Source organism: Trachinotus anak, unplaced genomic scaffold (assembly GCF_046630095.1).
Source record: "Trachinotus anak isolate AG129_WGS33_773 ecotype Australia unplaced genomic scaffold, CSIRO_AGI_Tana_v1 ptg000003l, whole genome shotgun sequence".
Classification (NCBI taxonomy): Eukaryota; Metazoa; Chordata; class Actinopteri; order Carangiformes; family Carangidae; genus Trachinotus; species Trachinotus anak.
This window is the reverse complement of record NW_027273854.1, coordinates 23,375,669-23,395,907: the sequence shown is the minus strand read 5'-3', so window position 1 is coordinate 23,395,907 and position 20,239 is coordinate 23,375,669. Positions and strand designations below refer to the sequence as shown.

The window sequence follows — 20,239 nt, the reverse complement described above, 5'->3', positions numbered from 1 at the left end:
TGAGGGCTGCGCGCTACAAATGACAGCGCAGGCCCACTGTGAACTACACGGAGCAAGAGGATTCACCCCCGTTCACTTCCTGTGTTGTGTCGATTGTGTCCTGTTTCCAAGGGTTCGTTTATTAGAGTGTTTTAAGCGAAGAATATAAAGTTTATGGTTTTTGTAAGCTACCGTCAACATTTTTTTTTTAGCTATATTTCAAATTTGGTTTAAATACGTATTTTATTTTAGCAAGTGGCTCCGCACTGTGACACCTGTTTGATTAGTTATGCTGTGAATGGCTAATTAATTGATATTTAAGTAACTAAGCTATTGTAAATAATCATTTTTTTTTTAAATATTTTTGGAAAGTTTGGATAATTCCCGACCCCAGCCATATTCTGCTGGAGCGCGCTGAAATATTATTTTACATATCTGACTTCAACGAAGCATCAAAGCTGTATGTTCCACCCGGACGCATTTTGTCAACGTACCTGAAAAAAACGAACGGGCTTGCGCTCTACCCTCACGGAAGTGCGGAGAAATTGATGCGCTTTTTTTCAGCTGAGTTGGCTCATGTCAAAAGCTGGTGATTTATTGTTCTTATTGTTTATACAACTTGGGATAGATTGCTCCCAAAGTACGGAGTAATAATCTACCTGAGGCGACACACCGCATCTTTGAAAATGCCCCGGAGAAAGGTAAGGAAGACATTTGCTGCAGACTCAGCCCAAAGAGCAGACTGCTGCTCGGACACACAACAACATAACGTCATAGCTAATGTTAGCCAACGTAGAGGTAACGCTCAGGTTGTGCGTAAAAACCTGTGACCGCCTGTGAGCTGAAATGCAACTCTACAAAATGTCGTTGAGTGAGTTTCAAATGTGTCTTGAATATAGTGGTGCTGGAATCACTCAACTGAGCTGCCGTGTTGTTGTGTTGTTGCTAAAGGCTAAGCTAGCTCATGTTTATTGCTGAGTTGCAAGAATGCGTTGTTGTTTTTAAAGTGTCACTTCTTCGGGGTACAGTAAGAAAGGCTTTGGAAATTTGAGCTTTGCGACCTGAGGACAGATTCGTGTAACCCTGAGGAAGGACGCTGGGCTCCGTTAACGTCTGTAACGGCAGCTTTAACTGTCAGAGAGGGAACAGGCTGTTCTTTGGGTGCTAGGATCAAACGAAGCGTCCGTACCAAAACATCGCTGTGATTGGACAGAACCAGGGACGTGTCGCGTTCATTGGCTGGGTTATCTTAAGCTCCGCCCATCTTCGTTTTCATTGGTCATATGCAAATTAGCGCTCAAGATTTTTTTTTTTGTTGTGAAGTTGTCAAACGCGCGCTCCGTAAAGTGCGTTAGTGGTGCATGCTGTGGTGCTGTTTGCTTATTTCTCTTGTTATGCTCTGTACACTTATATGTCGTTATGCTGTAAAAATATATTTCATTTTTATTAGTATTAAAAGTAACCTAATAGCGTTGCTATCAGTTGTGCACATATTAGGCCCACATAATGCACATAAAGTAGATGTATGTGTGCTGGCTTTTTGACATTGTCTTATATAAAGCTTTTGTTTCTTTTTGCTGTATAGTATAGTTTAATTATTATTTTCTATATTCTCCCCTGTCGCCTACTTGTTTTGTATCTCTGTAGCTTTAAATTAGTTATTCAGTCATTTCTCAATTTCTTTGCTCTGTTTCCATCACTTTCACCATCCGCTACATTGTCGCTGGTATTGTTTTCATATTGTGAGTCTGTGTGTGTGGCAAAATGTGGTCCTGGGGACACCTACTGTAGCCTGTGCTACAACAGAGGTGGTTTTACTCTGTACTCTGGCAGATGTCTGCCCTTTGTCGCCGCGACACAACCGTGCAAGTTGCAGTCAGGAGCCTCTACAGGTGTGTAGCTGAGATGAAACTGTAGGTCTCCGGTAGAAGGTGGGCGTGGTCAGTGTTGATAACGTGATCTCTTCTTTAGATGGTCTCTTGTAGTATCTTTATCCAATCTGTCTCTAGTGCTGCTGTTTCAACCAGTTCCCCCCCTGATAATCAAAGTGTTAATCTACAATTATACAGTGTACGTAATATCCTGAGTGGACCTATGTGGGATTTTTTTAATTAATATTAGTTAAACGACAGAGGGAAATGAATCGTTTCTAAATTCAATGTAACACACTAAAGAATTAATGATGAATACAAAATATTACATTGGACGGATGGAATACAGGAATTCATAATTCATTAATATTATATAGCCCTTTATTGGCACATTTGGGCTGTTGTTTGAGAGGATGGATGAGGACCCCAGTATGTTATTTGTGAAATGCAAATGACATGTTGGCTGGTCTCCTTACCCCACCCCCACCCAGCCGGAATTTGGTTTCTAGTGGCGTACGGTGAGACCCCTCATACGCCTCCGTTATCAGCATCACCCCACTCATTCCGTGTGGTAGGCAGCTTGTGTCAGCCAGCGGGTTTGACAAACTATGCGCTAAAATACGTTTATGGGACATTTCCTGAGTTCATTTGGTTTTACTGAGTTGTCACGCGCTCTTGGAGGCAGTGCTCTGAACAAATAGCCGACATAACAGACTCCAGCCTGGAAATTGACGCGGAAGGTGCACTCAGGCGTTGAGATACATTGGGGTTGGAGCAGTAGATGCAGTCGGGAAGTGTCCGTCATGACGCCGCTTAGTCTTATTTTGAGTATTTACTGAGAAGCCCAGTCCACAGCCGGTGAAGATGTGGAGGGGGTGATGCTCCTCCCCCCTCAGTATGGGATCTTTGTTGAATTATCCGCTGGTAAAAAAAAACCCAAAACAACACAAATCTATACTCAAGTCAATTTCACTGATTTTTTCCAACTGAACGCACTCAGTTTTTAGTTATGACTTTTAGTTAAATCACACACATTTCTTATAACTGTGATTTCCAGAGGACCGCAGGCAGCAGCTCGGACGGGACTGAGGACTCGGATTTTTCCGCCGACCTCGAGCACACCGAAGTCTCCGACAGCGCGCACAGGCGCAGCAGCACCCGCCTGACGCGCGCATCGCTGCGCCTCAGTCAGAGCTCCCAAGGTAAACACAAAATCCGCTGTAGGAGGTTCAAGAGGTCACACAAGCTAACTGTACATACAGTATATCTTACACAGGCAAGAGTAAGAGACCATTGGGAAAATAAAAGTAACGAGGGATTTTTTTATAGCACAGAAAAGAACAGATAAATACACTGGGGAGGTTAGCATCAGGAGTCTTCCAGCTAACACTTCAGTTCCCTCAAAATAGGTCTTACACTTTATAGTTCATACATTTGACGTATTAAAGTAAAGCCTTGGGGTTACTGTAAAGGTTCTATGTTTTCAATTTACCATAACCCAATTCATGAGATTGAAATTTTCCCTTTTACAGCAGAGAAGGAAAATCCAGCAACCCCATTAACCTTTTACATTTGGTGTAATTACAGCAGTTTATTCCACCATTAACATGACACCAATGTATTCAGTACTTTAGGAGGAAATTTCCTTGGATCTAAACTTAGATAGTTTAGAGATAGAAGAAGATAGAAGAACCACTTTCCTGCTATTTTCCGTGTGGATATAATTAAACCTATTTATTATATCACATTTACTTTTCTGCTCTTGAACTGTTGTGAACTTTCTTCTTTTAATCACACATATTTTATCTCTACTTACTTTTATTATCAAGCCTAATATGTCTACATGCAGTATAACTAGGTTTATGTGAGGCATTTTAATGAGAAAGGATGTTTTCATTCAGAGACCACAGAGAGACCCCCCCCCCCCCACCACCACCACCACCACCACCACACACACACACACACACACACACACACACACACACACACACACACACACACACACACACACACACACACACACACACACTCTTCAACAGTTAAGCAGTGGCTATTATATGTGGGCAGTGATAGAGCATGAATGGGTTCAGACAGGCTGACCTCCCCCCACCACAGACACACAAACACACCCTGTGTGACCTCTTTCTGCTGTGGCTGCCAGAGGGGATTTACTAGAGAGAAAGAAAGGCCGACACTGCTTCCTCTTCTTTTTGTTACTGGGAGAAGTTGGCTACGCTGCCTCGGTCCTCACAGTGCACAGCTTAGTGTTTGCTCCAGGAAGAAGTGGATTCAGAGGTTCACTCATCTTTTCTGTGGAGGAATTAGACTCTTCATAACCATTGAGGCCGCTCGCAACAAGTAACTCTGCCTTATTCTTACCATTTTCGCTTGGAGGTGCTCAGTTACAGACTACTGCTCAGGTTTAAGAGACCAATCTAGAATCTGGAAAACCTTTAATCCAGCTGCTCAGTTCAGTTTGTGCATTAATTTTCCAGAGTGGCACTCAAGTAGGGCTGCACCTAACAGTTATTTTTATTATCATGCCATCTGTTTATTTTTATTTTTTGGTTGGTGATATCAGATTGCTTGTTTGGTCTGATCTACAGCCTAAAACCTAAAGATATTCAGTTTCCTTTCACAAAAGACAAAGAGCAGCAGTAGATTCTCACAATCTAGAAGCTGGAACAAGGAAATATTTGTTGTTGCTTGAAAATGACATTGATTATGATAATGATTGCCAATAATTTCTCTCTCAATTGACTAATCATTTCAGTTCTGGCTGTGCCTAAAGTCTCACTGTTCAAACAAATGAAGGAATCAAACTCTCAAATTTAATATTACCAGTAAAATGTAGGTAAAAGTAGTCATTATGAAAGTGTATTTCTAAATGTTATAAGTTTAAAGGTGGAGACTTTGAATTCTAATGCATTTTATGAGGTTTTATGTTTTGCATTTTTAACATGTGATGGACAAGTATTGCCAGCAGATAAAAGCAGCTAAGGACAATAGTCTTAAAAAGTGACAATCCTGAAGTAATCTCTTCTCTTCTCTTCTCTTCTCTTCTCTTCTCTTCTCTTCTCTTCTCTTCTCTTCTCTTCTCTTCTCTCATGTAGATAACTGCAGCTCAGTACGGAGTAGTTCTCCTGCAGCCGTGGGTCCTGATGAAGGCCTGGATTCAGCAGCAGAGGCGGCAGCAGCAACAGCAGTGGCAGCGTCTGTCTTCTCCTCCAGCCGCAGGGTCACACGCAGCCAACAGGGGACGACAAACACCACAGCCAAAAGATACCCACTGCGTCAGAGTCGGTCGTCTGGCTCAGATACTGAGGCCAATGGTGAGACCTGTAGTGTTACTTATATGTCTTCATGTGCACTACAGTAGGTCTGCTTTCAAATTTTATTTTTTTAAAAAGTGGATGCTTTTTGTTGTCTTCATTCACCCCCTGTTGGTTTTGAGGGAGTGGAAGCACAAGCAGATTAATTTATTATAAGAGAGTAGAAACAGGCACAGAGGAAAGAAGAGGTGAAGGAGTTGAAAAGAGGGAGGGAGAAAAGTGAGGAGCAGTAAAGTCAGGGAGGGAAGGAAAGAGGATGAAAGAAAAGACTGATGAGTAGAGGGGAGATTTGAAAAGGACGCTGGGAGGGTAAAGAAAACATGAGCACGAGATGAAGAGGAAGGGCGTCTATCTGTGTGTTTCATTCATCCATTGTGGTGCTGTTCAGGTAATATCATCAGGCCTGTCTGTGATCACAGAGTGTTCCTGATTATAAAGAAGACAAATAGGCCTAACAACAAATCCAGGATTTGTGTTTTGTCATTGGAATGAATGAATAACCTTATGGAGACCAGGAGCTCCATCCATTAAAGTAGATACATCTGTACTTAGATTGTTTGCTTATTCAATTTTATCATCTGTTACCTTAACATTGACTCATATCTCTTAATATCACATAATGATATTAAGAGTGATGTCATGACACATTTATAATAATTACTATTTAAATTATGTCTCACAGACCTGGTTTATTTGCAAAAGACATTTGAGGTTTTTGAAACTGCAGACTAAAGCTGAGCATGGTGTTAATGTGCTAAAATAGTCATTAAAAATTGAAGGCAGTGTGTGTTGAAAATAACAATATATAACTAAGCTACCTACAGTTTGTTTATTTATGTGACAATCTGAACAAACCTCTTTTCTAACCAATAAATATTATGTTGTCTACTCACCTAAACTATAATTGCAGTATAACTGCAATAGCATGTACCTTACTTTGCCAAGTTATCTCTATGTTGATTTGTTTTGTTGTGGTTTGTTTGTTTTTGCTATTTGAAATTAAATTATATTAATATGTGTTTTCCAGTTTGCACATTATGAATATTCATAATCATGAGCAAAAGATAAACAATTTAGTTAATTATTACGGTTTTTGTAAGAAGAATACATTCTAGTATTTATCACGATTTAAAGCATTAGATACCTGTTTACAAACGAGGCAAATGAACAACAATAAGGGCCCTTAAACCGGCCCCTGTGGAACACAGTTTTTAATTTAAAAAGAGCTGAGTTAATTGCTTGGCACCTGAAAAATTACCTTTGATGATGAAAAACTTTTGGAAGGCACTATCAACCACACCTAGTCACTGTAGTATCAGTAGACTGTTCATGTCTGCTACAGATGTTTTATCTATTATGGTCAACCCTGTCAAAAACTTTGGAAAGATAAAAAAACAGCCACGGGAAATTCATCATTATCATTGAACATATGTAGTTCCTCTGTCAAATGTGTCACTACCACAAGTAATTGGTATTTTTAATGGAATATGAATTCTTACTACTTAGAAAACTCAAGATGTAATAATGTAATATTCAAATTATTCTTACAGAAATATTAATTGGCAGAGTTAGTGTTTTGCCGGTCGTCAAAGAAAGTTAGTCTGACCTCAGATTTAAGCGATATTAAGAATGATGTTTTGGGGTATAACAGTAATTTGCCTGACAACTTGAATAGCCCAGTGTTACTGGAAAAATAAGGAAGGAAATTGGCTGCAGTATGTCCTCCCATTCACCTGCCAGCATCTCTGAGCCCAAACACTGGTCTGCTGCAGTAACATCAGTCTTTACTATTGAATTTCTCTGCTGGTAGCCTCTGCTGGAGGGTGTTAACTGCATCTGTATGTGGTCATATTTGCAAATAACAGAGATTTCTCTTAAGACAGATTTGTTGCAGGAGACAGGCTTGATGCTTTTTAGCACAAAACAGTGGTAAAACATTTTTATGAAAACTTTGGCTTCTTTGGGATACATTAAAATTTTTAATCACTGAATATGTTTTCTTGTTCTGATTGGCTCAGCAGACCTAAAGCAGGGGGTGGACCGGGATGAGACCCCTCCTCGCACCCCGACAGGCAACGCCCCATCCTCAGAGTCAGACATTGAGGTTTCCAGCCCAAGCAACGACCTTGTGTCTTCTAGCAACGATATTGTAGTATCACAAGAGGAGGACGAGCGATTGGCTAAAGAGCTGTCACTCAAAGAGGCCGCCGCCCACGACCTTTCCCACAGGCCCAAGCGACGGCGGTTCCACGAGAGCTACAACTTCAACATGAAGTGTCCCACACCTGGCTGCAACTCCCTGGGTGAGGGCACAAACACTTGCAACATTTTTGATTGGATCAGATGTCCTGCATCTACAGACCAACTCTGAGCCCGGTTTCCCCCTCTGTGTTTCACTCAGGTCATCTAACAGGGAGGCATGAGAGACATTTCTCCATATCTGGATGTCCCCTCTACCACAACCTCTCTGCTGATGAGTGCAAGGTACACACACACGCACACACACACACACACACACACACACACACACACACACACACACACACACAACTATCTGCCACATTGAAGTAAGAATATGCTACATATTTTCCTTCAGTTCCTTTAATATTTCTCATTAGTCAAACCCAGAGTCTATAGTGGGAACATCTCAGACAACACACAGCGACCAAGTGTCAGGTGAATGAAACTGAAGGAAGCCAACAGACTCAAATTGAAACTGTCAAGCTGCAAAGCCTCCAGGAACATGGAGGTGGTTGCTGTGATGTTGCTGCTGCAGGGCTGCTGCTTGTGAGTCGTTGGTGGTAGACAGTGTTGATGTTTTTGTCAGGGCAAGGCATCAACGCGCGACAAACAGGCTGAGGAAAGGACGCTGTCACACCGTCAGGACGAGAACAGGCATTCCACAAGAAACCAGGTAACGCACAAAACACACCAGTGCATCAGGCAAGCATAACACGTAGTGATGCACGCTCACATGTTAAACACAGATACAGTTACACACTTTCAGTCTTTCTGAAAGGTGATCCTCTTTTTCAACTGAACTGAGCAAGTGAATTCAGGTGAGGGCTGTGACCCGTCCTTGATTTCACCTGTCCAGTTCACTCCATCATGAACTGAAGGTGTGTTAGTGTGTCTGTGTGTGTGGAGGGGACTTCCTGCACACTGCACGCATTACTCCTGAAGCAGCAGCAGAGATCTGAGCTATCTGTGGTTCCTCAGTGTAACAGGGCCAGAGAACAGGGATGCTGCTGTAGGTTCTCACAGTAAGTGTGGTAGGACTCATTCTTACAGCCTTGTCTCATGTAGTTTACTAGTTAGTTTATCTGATAAGGACAGTTGTCATTGATCCACAGAGAAAACACATAACTGAGCCAGGGGTGCCTTAGAAGGCTAATGTGTGGTAGTCCCTGACCAGATGTTACAAAAGCCCCCCTGAAAAGAGAATAAACTTTTGTGAAATTTGATATAAGAAATACTGTAGTACACATCCCACAATAAACAATGCTGCAGCATAACACACGGTAGCTGCAATCCATACAATGCAAGTAAGGAGAAAGGGAAAAAAGTTTGAAAGGACAAGAGTGTGGGATTGAGTAGCATTATGTAATTTGTTTTAATAAACAAGACAAAGCTATTTTTTTTTTTGAGTGAGTAAGGGTCATTCAATATTTCAGCACATTATATTATCATCCTTTATTCAGGAAATCTAATTTCTTAAAACAAATCAACAACAAGTTTTCCCAGCTCAGGGTTTTATTTGTCATTTAAAATGTGACAACTCTGAAAGCTGCTTGGTTTAGTCCAGGTGGAGTATATACAGTGATTACATTATTATAACCAATTGTTTCTTATTTTTTTCATCTGAAAAACAGACTAGAATTGATCCAAACCTCCAGCTACTTGAAGTCAGACACAGCTTGTAACTTTTGATCTGCTAACATGAGTAAAAGAACACATTAAACTTAAGACATGATTTGTTTAGCTACACTGTAATAGGGTTCATTACATTCGTAAGTTTAAGAGCAGGGAAACCATGTGTATAAATCACAGTATCATCAGCATATAGGAGGAATTTCTTCAGACAGAAGTCTACATTAAAGTGGTCCAAGTATAGATGCCTGCGGGTACAGATGCTAAAAGCAGACTTGAATATGAACCGTCACATTTTGTGTTCATTTTTTATTCATCAAGCAGTCATAAAATATCTTATTAGTATTAATGGAAATCAATACAACTCAGCAAGACACAGTCTCTTCATATACAGTGTAATCATCAGACATTTAAATTTAAGCGAGTGATCTGTATTTTGCTCCACCATTGCAGCTCCTTAAAAGATAATGGGCTTCAAACGCAAGTGCAGACTGTTGAAGTGTTTGTCTCTGTCTCAGGCCCCAACAGATCGTCAGTTGCGCTACAAGGAGAAGGTGACGGAGCTGAGGAGGAAGAGGAACTCTGGCCTCAATAAGGAGCAGAAGGAAAAGTACATGGTAAGTGGGTGAGAAATGCCTGCGTGTGCAAATGAAGCAAACGAAAATATTATATTTTGAGAGTGTTTCTTCTCCCCCCCCTCCCTCCACCCTCCACTGCCAGGAGCACCGTCAAAGCCATGGGCCAAGCCGGGAGCCGCTGCTGGAGAACATCACCAGCGACTACGACCTCGAGCTGTTCAGGAAAGCGCAGGCACGTGCCTCGGACGACCTTGTAAGAGAGAAAACTCATCATCATCTCCCTCCCTTACTCTTTTCTCCTTCCCCCCTTCTTTTTTGTCCCCTCTTTTCTGCCTTACTCCTCTTCTTCTCTGTTTCAGTCTGAAAACCCTCCTCTGCAGCCACAGGAGGAGTCTGAGATATTTTTGGTAGTTTGGACAATCACTTCCTGTTGTTCTGTATTTGTTGGTTCTCCTGCTCTGTTACTTTGTGACCCCTTAAGATTAGAGTGAGCATTGATATTTTCAGTAAGGCTTACTTCAGACGATCACATAAACGGTTTTGCATGTTTTAGCTTTGTAGGTACAAATACCATGCAGCTCTCCAAAGAAAACAACGGATATGGATTAATGACAGGATTTTCAAGCGATAAATAGTCTCAGTTTCACTTCAAAATAAAAGTCATCTTGAAAAACTTGTGATCAGTGAACATATTTAACACTTTACTTCACAAAGTTATGTTATACTAGCATGGAAATGCTGACTTAAATATTGACACGAGTCAAGTCTCGTGCTATTTTTTCTTATGACTGTGTCATAGTTTTAGTAAGTAAGTTAAGTTTGTCTTAAAAATCCTTGCACACAACATATAAACAGAAATATCTTCAGAACAAATTAGCTTCATTTCTTCATATTAAGTCTTTTCCTATTTGATCCTCATCCTAATTTTTTCCAACATCTTTTCACTGTTTTATTTTTTGTGGCTGGTTTCCTTCACTGAGGTTTCCCTGAGTGTGATCTTTCGCTCACTTGATCCTCTTCCCTGAATAACTGAGATCTTTTCCTCTTTCTCCTCTCTCCCCTCTGCCTGCTCACCTGCCCTCTCTTCTTTATACCTTTTCACTTCCTGTCCCCCTCTCCCTGTCCCTCCTGTCCTGGCCTGTGCAGGAGAAGCTCCGTCTGGCTGGTCAGGTGTCCGAGGGCAGCAACATGATAAAGACCATCGTGTTCGGTCGCTATGAGCTGGACACCTGGTACCACTCTCCATATCCAGAGGAGTACGCCCGCCTGGGGCGACTCTACATGTGCGAGTTCTGCCTTAAGTACATGAAGAGCCAGACCATTCTGCGCAGGCACATGGTGAGGCAGCTTTTTCACTTTACTGAGGCAGATCCTGAAAAAGTTCGAGAATGCCTTAAAACCTTACAGTGATAAGTTGACTTGACAAATTTATTTATTTTTATCTTTTAAAAGTCTTGTCCACACATTAAATTTTTTATTTAAAGTAGCTACTATAAGTATTGTTATATTAACAGCTGATCACATGACTACCTTTTCTCATAGTGACAAACCCACAGAGAATTATCACCCAGCTCTGCAGGTCCCCTCTGCTCTGCTGACTTCCAGCTCATGGTTTTGCTCTGTGCTCTCATTGGCTGCAGGTAGCAGCTGTTTTCAGTGAAGAAGCTCTGATAAACTCTCTGTTCACTGCCTGTTGCTTCACATCAGCTTGATGTGTAAATAGTTTTCTAACAAGTTTGCCAGGGGACAATATGTGTGTTGTGTTCACAGCTTGTGATGGAGAACTGTCATTTTAATGCAACTATAAAAAAGACACGGTGGTGTTGATTTTCTTTATTTCAGTGGCAGGCTGCTGTTTTTATTTCAGTCAGAGTTAGAAAATGACTTAAAGAGATTCAGATACATGATGTGTGTGTAGGAGATTTTTTTTAATGCAGATGTGAACTAAAAGAACAGTCCTGCATGTCTAATGCTCCAGTATATGAAGACAGAATGAGGCTCATACAATACAGCATTTCTCCAGTAGAATTCTGTTGCTTTCCTGAACTGCATCTTTGTCATCAACATCTCAGATCATTATTTAAGAGGTGATGCAGAACTTATTCATTGTAATGTTAAGAGCTGTGTAGGACTTCTGTAGTGTGCAGTTTCAATATTTGGATTTACTTTACGGATTCATTCTGCTGATATATATATGTATATATGTATATATATATATACATACACATAATCAGATGTGTGACTTACCTCAGTGTTTATTACAGAAACGGACTGCATTATGAAAATAAATGCTCACCTGCAACAACTGTGCCATTCACAGTTCCTCAGGCTGTTCTTTGACTTATACAGTAAATTCTTCTTTCTGGTGTGGTTGTGAACTGGTCTTTTATCTCTGATTGATAACCAAAAAAAAATAAAGCTTCTGCTCAGTAATGTTGAAGGTTTAAATTGAAAATAGAGTCTGGGATTAGTTCCTTGCTATCTCAGTGCCTAAGGCGGTTCATAATTTTATTCCCGGTCTGTGGAGACTCTATTTAGATAGACTTTATAACTTTGCCCTTCTGATGCAGGTCACACTGTTTCTATATTTAAGTGAGAGATGCAAGAGGAGCAGCTTTTACTGAACTGGGTGCTCTGCTGAACTGTGTCAGTTTTTGCAATGAAGTATTGAAAAGAAAATATTTTTTTCCAACACCAATGAGAGATGGCATTGAGATTAAAAAAAAAAAAACACTTGGCAGAGTTTAAATCTGCCAGACTAGAGATGTGAATTGAGCCCTTATAAAAGTTTTTAGTCCTGACTGACCACTGTGTGAAACTCAAAGTGAAATGTTTTACTAACCTTCATATAAACTAACCTTTGCTTTGTCTTTCCTCCTTGTTGCATAAAGGCTAAGTGTGTGTGGAAGCATCCTCCAGGTGACGAGATCTACAGGAAGGGGAACATCTCCGTCTTTGAGGTGGACGGAAAGAAGAACAAGGTGAGAGAGAGCTGCACAACTCATCCTGATCTTCATCCAGAAGATCCAGGAATCATTGATCCTCATGCAAGAACATTTTCACATTTCTGTCGTAAACCTCTCGTACTTTATTCTGTGACCTTCTCTCATATGAGTGTTCTGAGTCGGGTTCAGCAAACTCTTAACTTGTCATAATTACTTGTTCCAACTTGGTTAATACCTCTTTGCCATGAGGAGGTGTGTGTGGGCTACATGCTACTTTCAATTTAATAATCAGCAGGGGAGAATAAAACACATATAGCAGTGTCAGTAATCAGATTACAGGAGTCTGTACTGTTAGAAAATGATGATACAGCTGCTAGTGATGTGTTATCAGCGCAACATTTTACTGTGACCAAAAGGAAGAGGGGATGGTCTGAGTGATGGACCCCTGGTGACCATCATTTACAGTATGTCTAAGAGAAAACCAGTAAGTGCAACTTAAGATCAAGTCTGTTCAGATGACCGGTTCTTGCATGACACCTAACAATGGCTCTGGTTACCTTTCTGTAGTGTTAATTCTTTAACTGAAAGTATGACCTGTGTGTTTGACCCTTTTAACCAATGTTTGCATCTAAATGAAAGACTCCTTTAAAAAGGACACAGAAATCTGTCTGTGTGAGAGTAGATACCTGTGTTTACACAAAGACAGGGACAGACAGCTGACCAGTGTGCTATCATGCATGCTTACATTATATATTGCTCATTTATATTGGTGTGAAGTGAACCAGTAAGCCGTGATCAGTTGTAATGCCTGTGATGCCCCTTCCTCGCAGATTTACTGCCAGAACTTGTGTTTGCTGGCGAAACTATTCCTGGACCACAAGACTCTGTACTACGACGTCGAGCCTTTCCTCTTCTACGTCATGACTGAAGCTGACAACACAGGCTGCCACCTAGTGGGATACTTCTCTAAGGTAACCCAGGAGCTCTAGCTTTCCCAATATATCTGCATTATTTGAACAGAAACCTTTAAGTAAAGTTTTTCTAGGCTGCCTGATGATATGAGGCTGTAGGTTTGAGAGTGAACTGTGCAAAGCACTGATTTGCTGTTTCTGGACTGTGGAGACTCAAAGTAAGTTCATTAATTGCTTTTGATTATTGCATAGTGCCCCCAGGACATAAAGTATATCATCTGCCTGTGTAAATATCAGCTCAAAACATCAGTAATCTCAAACTCAAAAACAAAACCTTTACAAATTGATTCTCTTTGTGCAGGAGAAGAACTCTTTCCTGAACTACAACGTGTCCTGTATCCTCACTATGCCACAGTACATGAGGCAGGGCTATGGCAAGATGCTCATAGACTTCAGTGAGTACAGACTATCACTATGTGTGTTTCTCTTTGTGTGTCCTTGTAAGTGTGTGTTTTTGTCTTCTACTCTCATAAATTTTACTTGTGCACACACTGGCCAGGGGTTCTGCTCAGCACAATAACAGCAGATTTAAGAGGCTGTCTGCCTGAAAAAACACTTGTGTGATTTTGATATTACAGTCATTAATATTGTTATTTTATCACCCTTTTCTGTGTCCTTATGGAAGAAATGCTTAAGAGTAAAGACAATAAAAAGCTCTATCCAATCTGTCCTCCCAGGTTACCTGTTGTCCAAGGTGGAAGAGAAAGTGGGGTCACCCGAGCGCCCTCTGTCGGACCTGGGCCTTATCAGCTACCGGAGTTACTGGAAGGAGGTGCTGCTGCGCTACCTGAACAATTTCCAGGGCAAGGAGATCTCCATCAAAGGTCAGAATGAAACCACGCCCTCCAAAATTATGGAAAGAGACAGGAACATTTCAGGAGGGAGGAAGGTTGGGCAGTGGTCTGTCCAGGTCTCTGAGTCACCACCCACATTTTCAATTTTCATCATCATCATCACCGTGAATGTTCCCGACTGAGTGACAATCGCTCCCGTTTGCTGTGTTAAAGTTACCGTGTTACATATTAATACAAACTCAACACTTTAACATTTTCAAATTAAAAGTCTATCGGGCTTCAGGGCTTTTATTGCTCTGCTGTGGTAAGCCTAAATGATCAAAGGACTGCACTTACTGTGTTTTTAACCACTCAAAGCTCTTAACACCACAAGCCACATTCACCCATACATCGGGGGCAGTTTGGGGTTCTGTATCTTCCCCAAGGACACTTGGAGACTTGTGCACTGGAGGAGCCAGAAAGCGAACTTGTGTGTGTGTGTGTGTGTGTGTGTGTGTGTGTGTGTGTATTAATATGTGTATGCATGTGTGTCCACCTTTGTGAATGGATCGGAGAGCACTGAGGTCACACCAAGTCAGTGTCAAGGTGATAAATGAAGGTGGATGCACACAGCACTTCCCAACATCCCAAACTCCTTCAGACGCTTTGTTGTGCTGGTTGTGTCCATTCCTGAGGAAAATCCCTGTTACTGTGATGAAAACAGAAACAAGCCATGCCAGCAGCTCTGTGAGGCTGTACTGAAACACAGTGGTGCTTTGAGTGAAATGCTAACATTAGCAGGCTAACATCTTAGTTTAGCATGGTGGAATGTAAGTGTTCGCTAATTAGTGCAAAACCTAACATATAGCAGTTATTAGTTTTGCAGGTGTCCCATCCTAAGAGGAACATCAGTGTCTTAGGGCGTTTTCACACCTAAAGTTTGTTTGCTTTGGTACGATTCAGTTGATGAGTTTGTAAACTTGTAGCATTTCCCCCTCGGTTTGGTTTAATTTCAGACAGAGAAAAGTTCAAGTGAACCAAAACACATCACTACAAACCACGTGAGAACCTTCACTATGCTTCTTGGTCAGATCGTCTGGCAGGAGCAGTGTGTGTAATGTAAACACAGGAAGAAGGTCCTGCATTCTGGACTATGATATCCTCTGCAACATAAATCAGAAATTACATTTCTTATAGCTCTAGCATGTATCTGGGCAATTTAACAACATACTACCCAATACCAGAACGCAGAGTCGCTTCAGTGAGTCGTATGTTGCACAGATTCTGACTCTTATAAGGTGTTGATGTTGACGATGTACAATGACATGCTAACATCACATCTGACCATCCATCTCAAAGTCCACCTGCTTGTGGGATCAGATCGAGTTCAAAACTCTTTCACGCCAAAAACAAACTGCTCCAGAGTTCGTTTGGGACCGGACTCAGACCACCTCCTCGAAAGGGTCTCGGTGTGATTGTTTCCTTCCACACCTGAGTGCAATTACTGTCTTCACACCTGCCTGGACAAATCACACAAAGGAGGAAAAAGGAGCAGGGCTTTATTGAACCGGACTAAAAAGTGCAAGTGTGAAAGTACCCTGAGCCAAATGTCATGTCCAGTAGCTGTTCAGATGTCTCAGTCTAGACCTAAGTAGCGCACTGACCAACACTGGCTCCATAGAGCCACACCGTTAGCTTGCACAAGTGGGTAATGATACAGTGTTCATCTTAACATCACTTTAATCGAAGTGCACCAGCAGGTGACATTGGAGCTTTTTATCTCCTGCTAAATTAACTTCTCATTCAGATGCCTTTTCAGGTTTTCTCATGAACAAACAAAAGTTCTGTTTTCAGTTAGTGTTTCTCACCAAAACACATTGCGTGTTTACTTAAAGTCCAGCAAACGTGTTGAATGCATTTCCTTCCTCCTGAACTGATGATGGAGTGAAATCACTGATCGTCCTTTACTGGCTGAGTAATAGACAACCTGCTGCTCCTCGCTCTCCATTCATATTGTTCATATTAAACACGGACACGAGGGAAGTTTTGCACAGTCACTGATTCATCATGATTTTAACAGCACCAATTATACATAACTCTAAAGTAAGCACTGTGGATTTGTGAATAATTTCAGTTGACTATGACTGACTAAAACATAATATTACATAGAGTTTTAGATGAGTTGGTTTTCACAAATAACTCTAATTCACTGCAATTCAAAAACCTTTTTCTCATACAAAATAAAGAGGTAGTGAAAACATGAAATAATAGATGGCTACCAGGGTCAGACAGCAAACAAACCAGTACACTCTGTTCCCTCATGTCCAAGCCTCTTTTTTCCCTCCTTTTCTTTTGAGTTTGTGTTTTTCCCCCCCCAATATGTCTGCATGTTACTTTGAATTTAGAAAGATGTTTTCAACACACAGAGGGATACAAATGACTCCTCTCAGTCATCCCAGTCCGCACTCAAAATGTGTTCTCACTGTACTGCCCCGATTCGACTGCCGTACCTTTGTCATCCTCTGGTATGCCTGGAGAGAGTCGCTACGCATGACATTGTACACAGTGGGTTTTATCATCATTCAATAGCATTTTGATTAGTTCTAACTACACCGCTGAATTTACACAAAAGCAGCTGTGAATGATGCCATACTTTAGCTGGAGTTTTGTAATGGTGAGTGAGTGAATGAGCTTTTCAGTTGCATAGAAACAAATCAAAATTCCTCCTGTGATTAGATTTTTTTTCCCTTTTTTTTCTTTTCTTTTCTTTTCTTCACTGTTATGAAATCTAAAAACACAGCGTGGCAGCTCAACAGTCCATGTTTACTGACCTCAGAAAACACTTTTCATGATGAAAATACAAAAGTCAGACTCCACCTCTGTGTAACTGTAATTGTGTGATCTTAGAGCTTTATTGTGGTCTTGTAATTCTTGTAATCTGTTGTACTCTAATGCTGTTTTTTTAGCCTCACTAATGGCTGGGCTCTAGGGAAGCAATGATGGTCTAAAGTGAAATATCTCAACAACATGGATTGGCAAAAAATCTGGTTTTGGACACTGATGTCCCCCCACATCATGAATTATAATGATTTTGTTGATCTTCATCTATAGTACCATCATCAGATCACATTTTTAATTTGTTTTGTACTTTGGTTTATGTTCAAACACTGCAGAACTCTTGACCAGTGATTGGTTCTAATCAGCCAATGTTAATTAGCTAGTTAACATTTTAACACACTAAAATAATATGGCAGACATGGTAAACATCATGCCTGCTAAATATCAACATCTCAAAGGAATTGTTTTAACATTGTGGGAAAGGCTCTGAGGCTCTGCTTTGTTGTGACATCACAAAGTTACAGGAGTCCTGACAGCTGGTTTTAAGGCTCAGTTTCTGAATACAGGCTGTGTGCATTTCTCTGTGGACTGAGGCTTTGATACTTTCACAGTATTAATATAGAACCTAGACCTGCTTTATAATCAAAAAACACATGGAAATCAACCTTTATACAATTTGGGACCTTTAACATTGTCACTGCGAGCATGTTAGAATTTTGACATTAGCATTAGCTCAAAGCACTACTGTGCAAGTACAGGCTCACAGAGCAGATAGCATGGCTGTAGCCTGTTAGTCCTATCAATCTATCTTATCAATCTATCTGCTCCCTTCACTCTGACCTTCTAACTCTGGTGATTAACTCTTGTGTTCACAGAGATCAGTCAGGAGACGGCAGTGAACCCAGTGGATATTGTCAGCACACTGCAGTCCCTTCAGATGCTCAAATACTGGAAGGGAAAACACCTGGTTTTAAAGAGACAGGTAAGAAGCAAAATATTAATAAGAAATATAAAAAGTCAGAATTTCCTTCATGCTATCCAGTCAGTTTCTAGATAATACGTGCTCTAGGGAATTAGTTTTGGTCAAGACATTTGTTAGATTTCAACTTTATTACATAGCTCTTCATTTGTATACACAGCTAAGGTGCTTTTTCGTACTGTAGGACCTTATTGACGACTGGAAGGCCAAGGAGACAAAACGTGGTAATGGCAAGACCATTGATCCCACAGCCTTAAAATGGACACCGCCTAAAGGGACGTAGAGGAGCTTCCTTTCACACTCCAAAACCCCACAACACACACAAACACAGACAGATCCTCCTCTGTACACTGGCATGCTCACAGACCCTGAGCCTAAACCCTCACATGCACTCTTTTTAAAGTATAAAATGCTTTCAGCCAGCTACAGCACATTATCCACTTACAGAGTCAGTTACTCTGGGTTCAAGCAGTCACTGTCATAGCTCGGGAAACTGACTTTAGTCCAACAATAACATAAACTGAAACTGAAAATAATGAGTGTATTCAATGTTTTAAACTGCTGTGTGTGGTCAGAGATTTAACCAGTTGTACATGCAAAAAACATGTACAAATGTGGAGGACCAAAACATGAAGAGTAATGAGTAATTGATGTGAATGTTTAATAACAGGTGAAAAGAGCATTATTGCAGCTGTAGATGTCCTTAAATACTGGAATTCAGCTAATTGTAACATAGCAGTTATGGTTTAGATGTATCTGAAGCAATAAGCAATGAATTTGAATTAAAACTAGACTCTGCAGTTTAGTGTTTATATATGTGGACAACTCTATGCCACTGGCACTGAAGTTAAGGCAATGTTACATGTTTTGTTTTAGATTTTGTTAGTTAGCTGTGATCTTGTTTTTTCAATAACACGTAGTACAAACAGAACTTTATAGATTTCCTGTTTCTTGTCACTACTATTCTTCAAACCTTTGTTTAAACACTATTGTCAAATGACTGGTGCCTTTGAAAATGCAAGCGGGTAAATATGGAGCCCCAAAATATTCAATAGTTAAAAAAAAAGAAAAATCCTATGAATAAGCTGTCATATATACATAAATGACACAAGAACTTGTGAATGAATTTAAGCAATTACTAACTCTCAACTCATTATTATAAAATGTTTTATTCTCATTCTTATTTTCTAACATTTTTATAGTGCATACTGTGTTTGTTTACAGCAGCAGCCTCTTGTTGGATGACACAGAATTACTTTGACATTGTTGTCGTTCTAGCTAACAGGTGCTAATTGGCTAATTCTGGTAGCAGTTGTTGGGCTGCAGGTTTAAGAGAGGCAGGGGGCCATAACTGGCTGGAAGGTGAAAGGGCGGTGACATTAGCACCGTTGTTAAAAGTCACATTATGAAATACAATTTGACATGAAATAAAAGTGTCATTGGGGAAAAAAGGGCATTGGAAATAAAAATGATTTTCATTAGAATTCTGTTATTATTAATGATTAAATGATGATTAGTTGAGTTTTAATAATTTCTTCAGTTTGCTCATGTAATATTTTACACAATTTATATTTATGAGATTACCTATTTCTTTTTTAAAAATTTTATTTAATATTGAACACTTTGGGATTCCATAGAGGACAAGACGATCTTCGCCATTTATGTTTCAATTTTGTATTTTTAGTTTCAGGCTTCAACTAAGATTCTTATGGCAATATGACCAAAATATAAAATGATGAGCCACAGTAGAAGCAGGTGATGTCAGTCTACGTAGGATGGCGGCTGGTGTCTCATCAAGCTCATTTGTTACCTGAAAAGTGAAAGTAATTGTGCCTTGTTAGCGCACCTCCTCTGGGACACTTAATTAGCACAGACCACCAGGCACACCCGCTAATCCAATCTGCGACAGCCAGTATTGGACCTGTGCTGCATTTCATTCTGCTCTCGAGACAGAGCGTGTCTGCAGCACGCTGACTCATGCAGCGCGTTGTGGCAGACACAGACCAGCTGGCTGTGATTAAATAGGACAAGGCCTGCACTTAAAATGCATCAAGATTCCAAGAATAAGAGTCCTGACCTCGATTTACCATCCAGGTCACATGA

The 20,239-nt window shown here is 40.6% G+C and overlaps 1 protein-coding gene across 5 annotated transcripts; it reads left to right on the top strand.

Moving 5' to 3' along the window:
- Positions 1–510: 510 nt before the first annotated feature.
- Positions 511–19,208, top strand: LOC139618620 (histone acetyltransferase KAT7-like). 5 transcript variants are annotated; one of them, XM_071474709.1, is made up of 15 exons: positions 511–680; positions 2,908–3,052; positions 4,964–5,182; positions 7,204–7,485; positions 7,584–7,666; positions 8,010–8,096; positions 9,571–9,669; positions 9,773–9,883; positions 10,777–10,968; positions 12,522–12,611; positions 13,406–13,546; positions 13,848–13,941; positions 14,224–14,370; positions 18,033–18,139; positions 18,321–19,208. In XM_071474709.1, exons 1-15 carry the CDS (start codon positions 666–668, stop codon positions 18,417–18,419), a joined length of 1,911 nt encoding a protein of 636 aa, XP_071330810.1. In that variant the 5' UTR covers positions 511–665; the 3' UTR covers positions 18,420–19,208. The 5 variants fall into 5 exon arrangements, with proteins under 5 accessions (XP_071330810.1, XP_071330809.1, XP_071330807.1 ...); XM_071474708.1 differs by having other exon boundaries at positions 520–680; positions 7,201–7,485; positions 18,321–18,558; XM_071474706.1 differs by lacking the exon at positions 511–680 and adding an exon at positions 2,417–2,774 and having other exon boundaries at positions 7,201–7,485.
- The last annotated feature ends 1,031 nt before the right edge of the window (positions 19,209–20,239 follow it).

What these genes read in the sequence shown, in the direction of transcription:
- LOC139618620 (XM_071474706.1), top strand. Translation starts at nt 2,748, where the DNA reads ATGGGATCTTTGTTGAATTATCCGCTG. An exon ending in TCTCTGCTGATGAGTGCAAG is followed by an intron (nt 7,667 to 8,009) that starts GTACACACACAC and finishes TGTTTTTGTCAG; the next exon opens with GGCAAGGCATCAACGCGCGA. An exon ending in ACCTGGTTTTAAAGAGACAG is followed by an intron (nt 18,140 to 18,320) that starts GTAAGAAGCAAA and finishes TTCGTACTGTAG; the next exon opens with GACCTTATTGACGACTGGAA.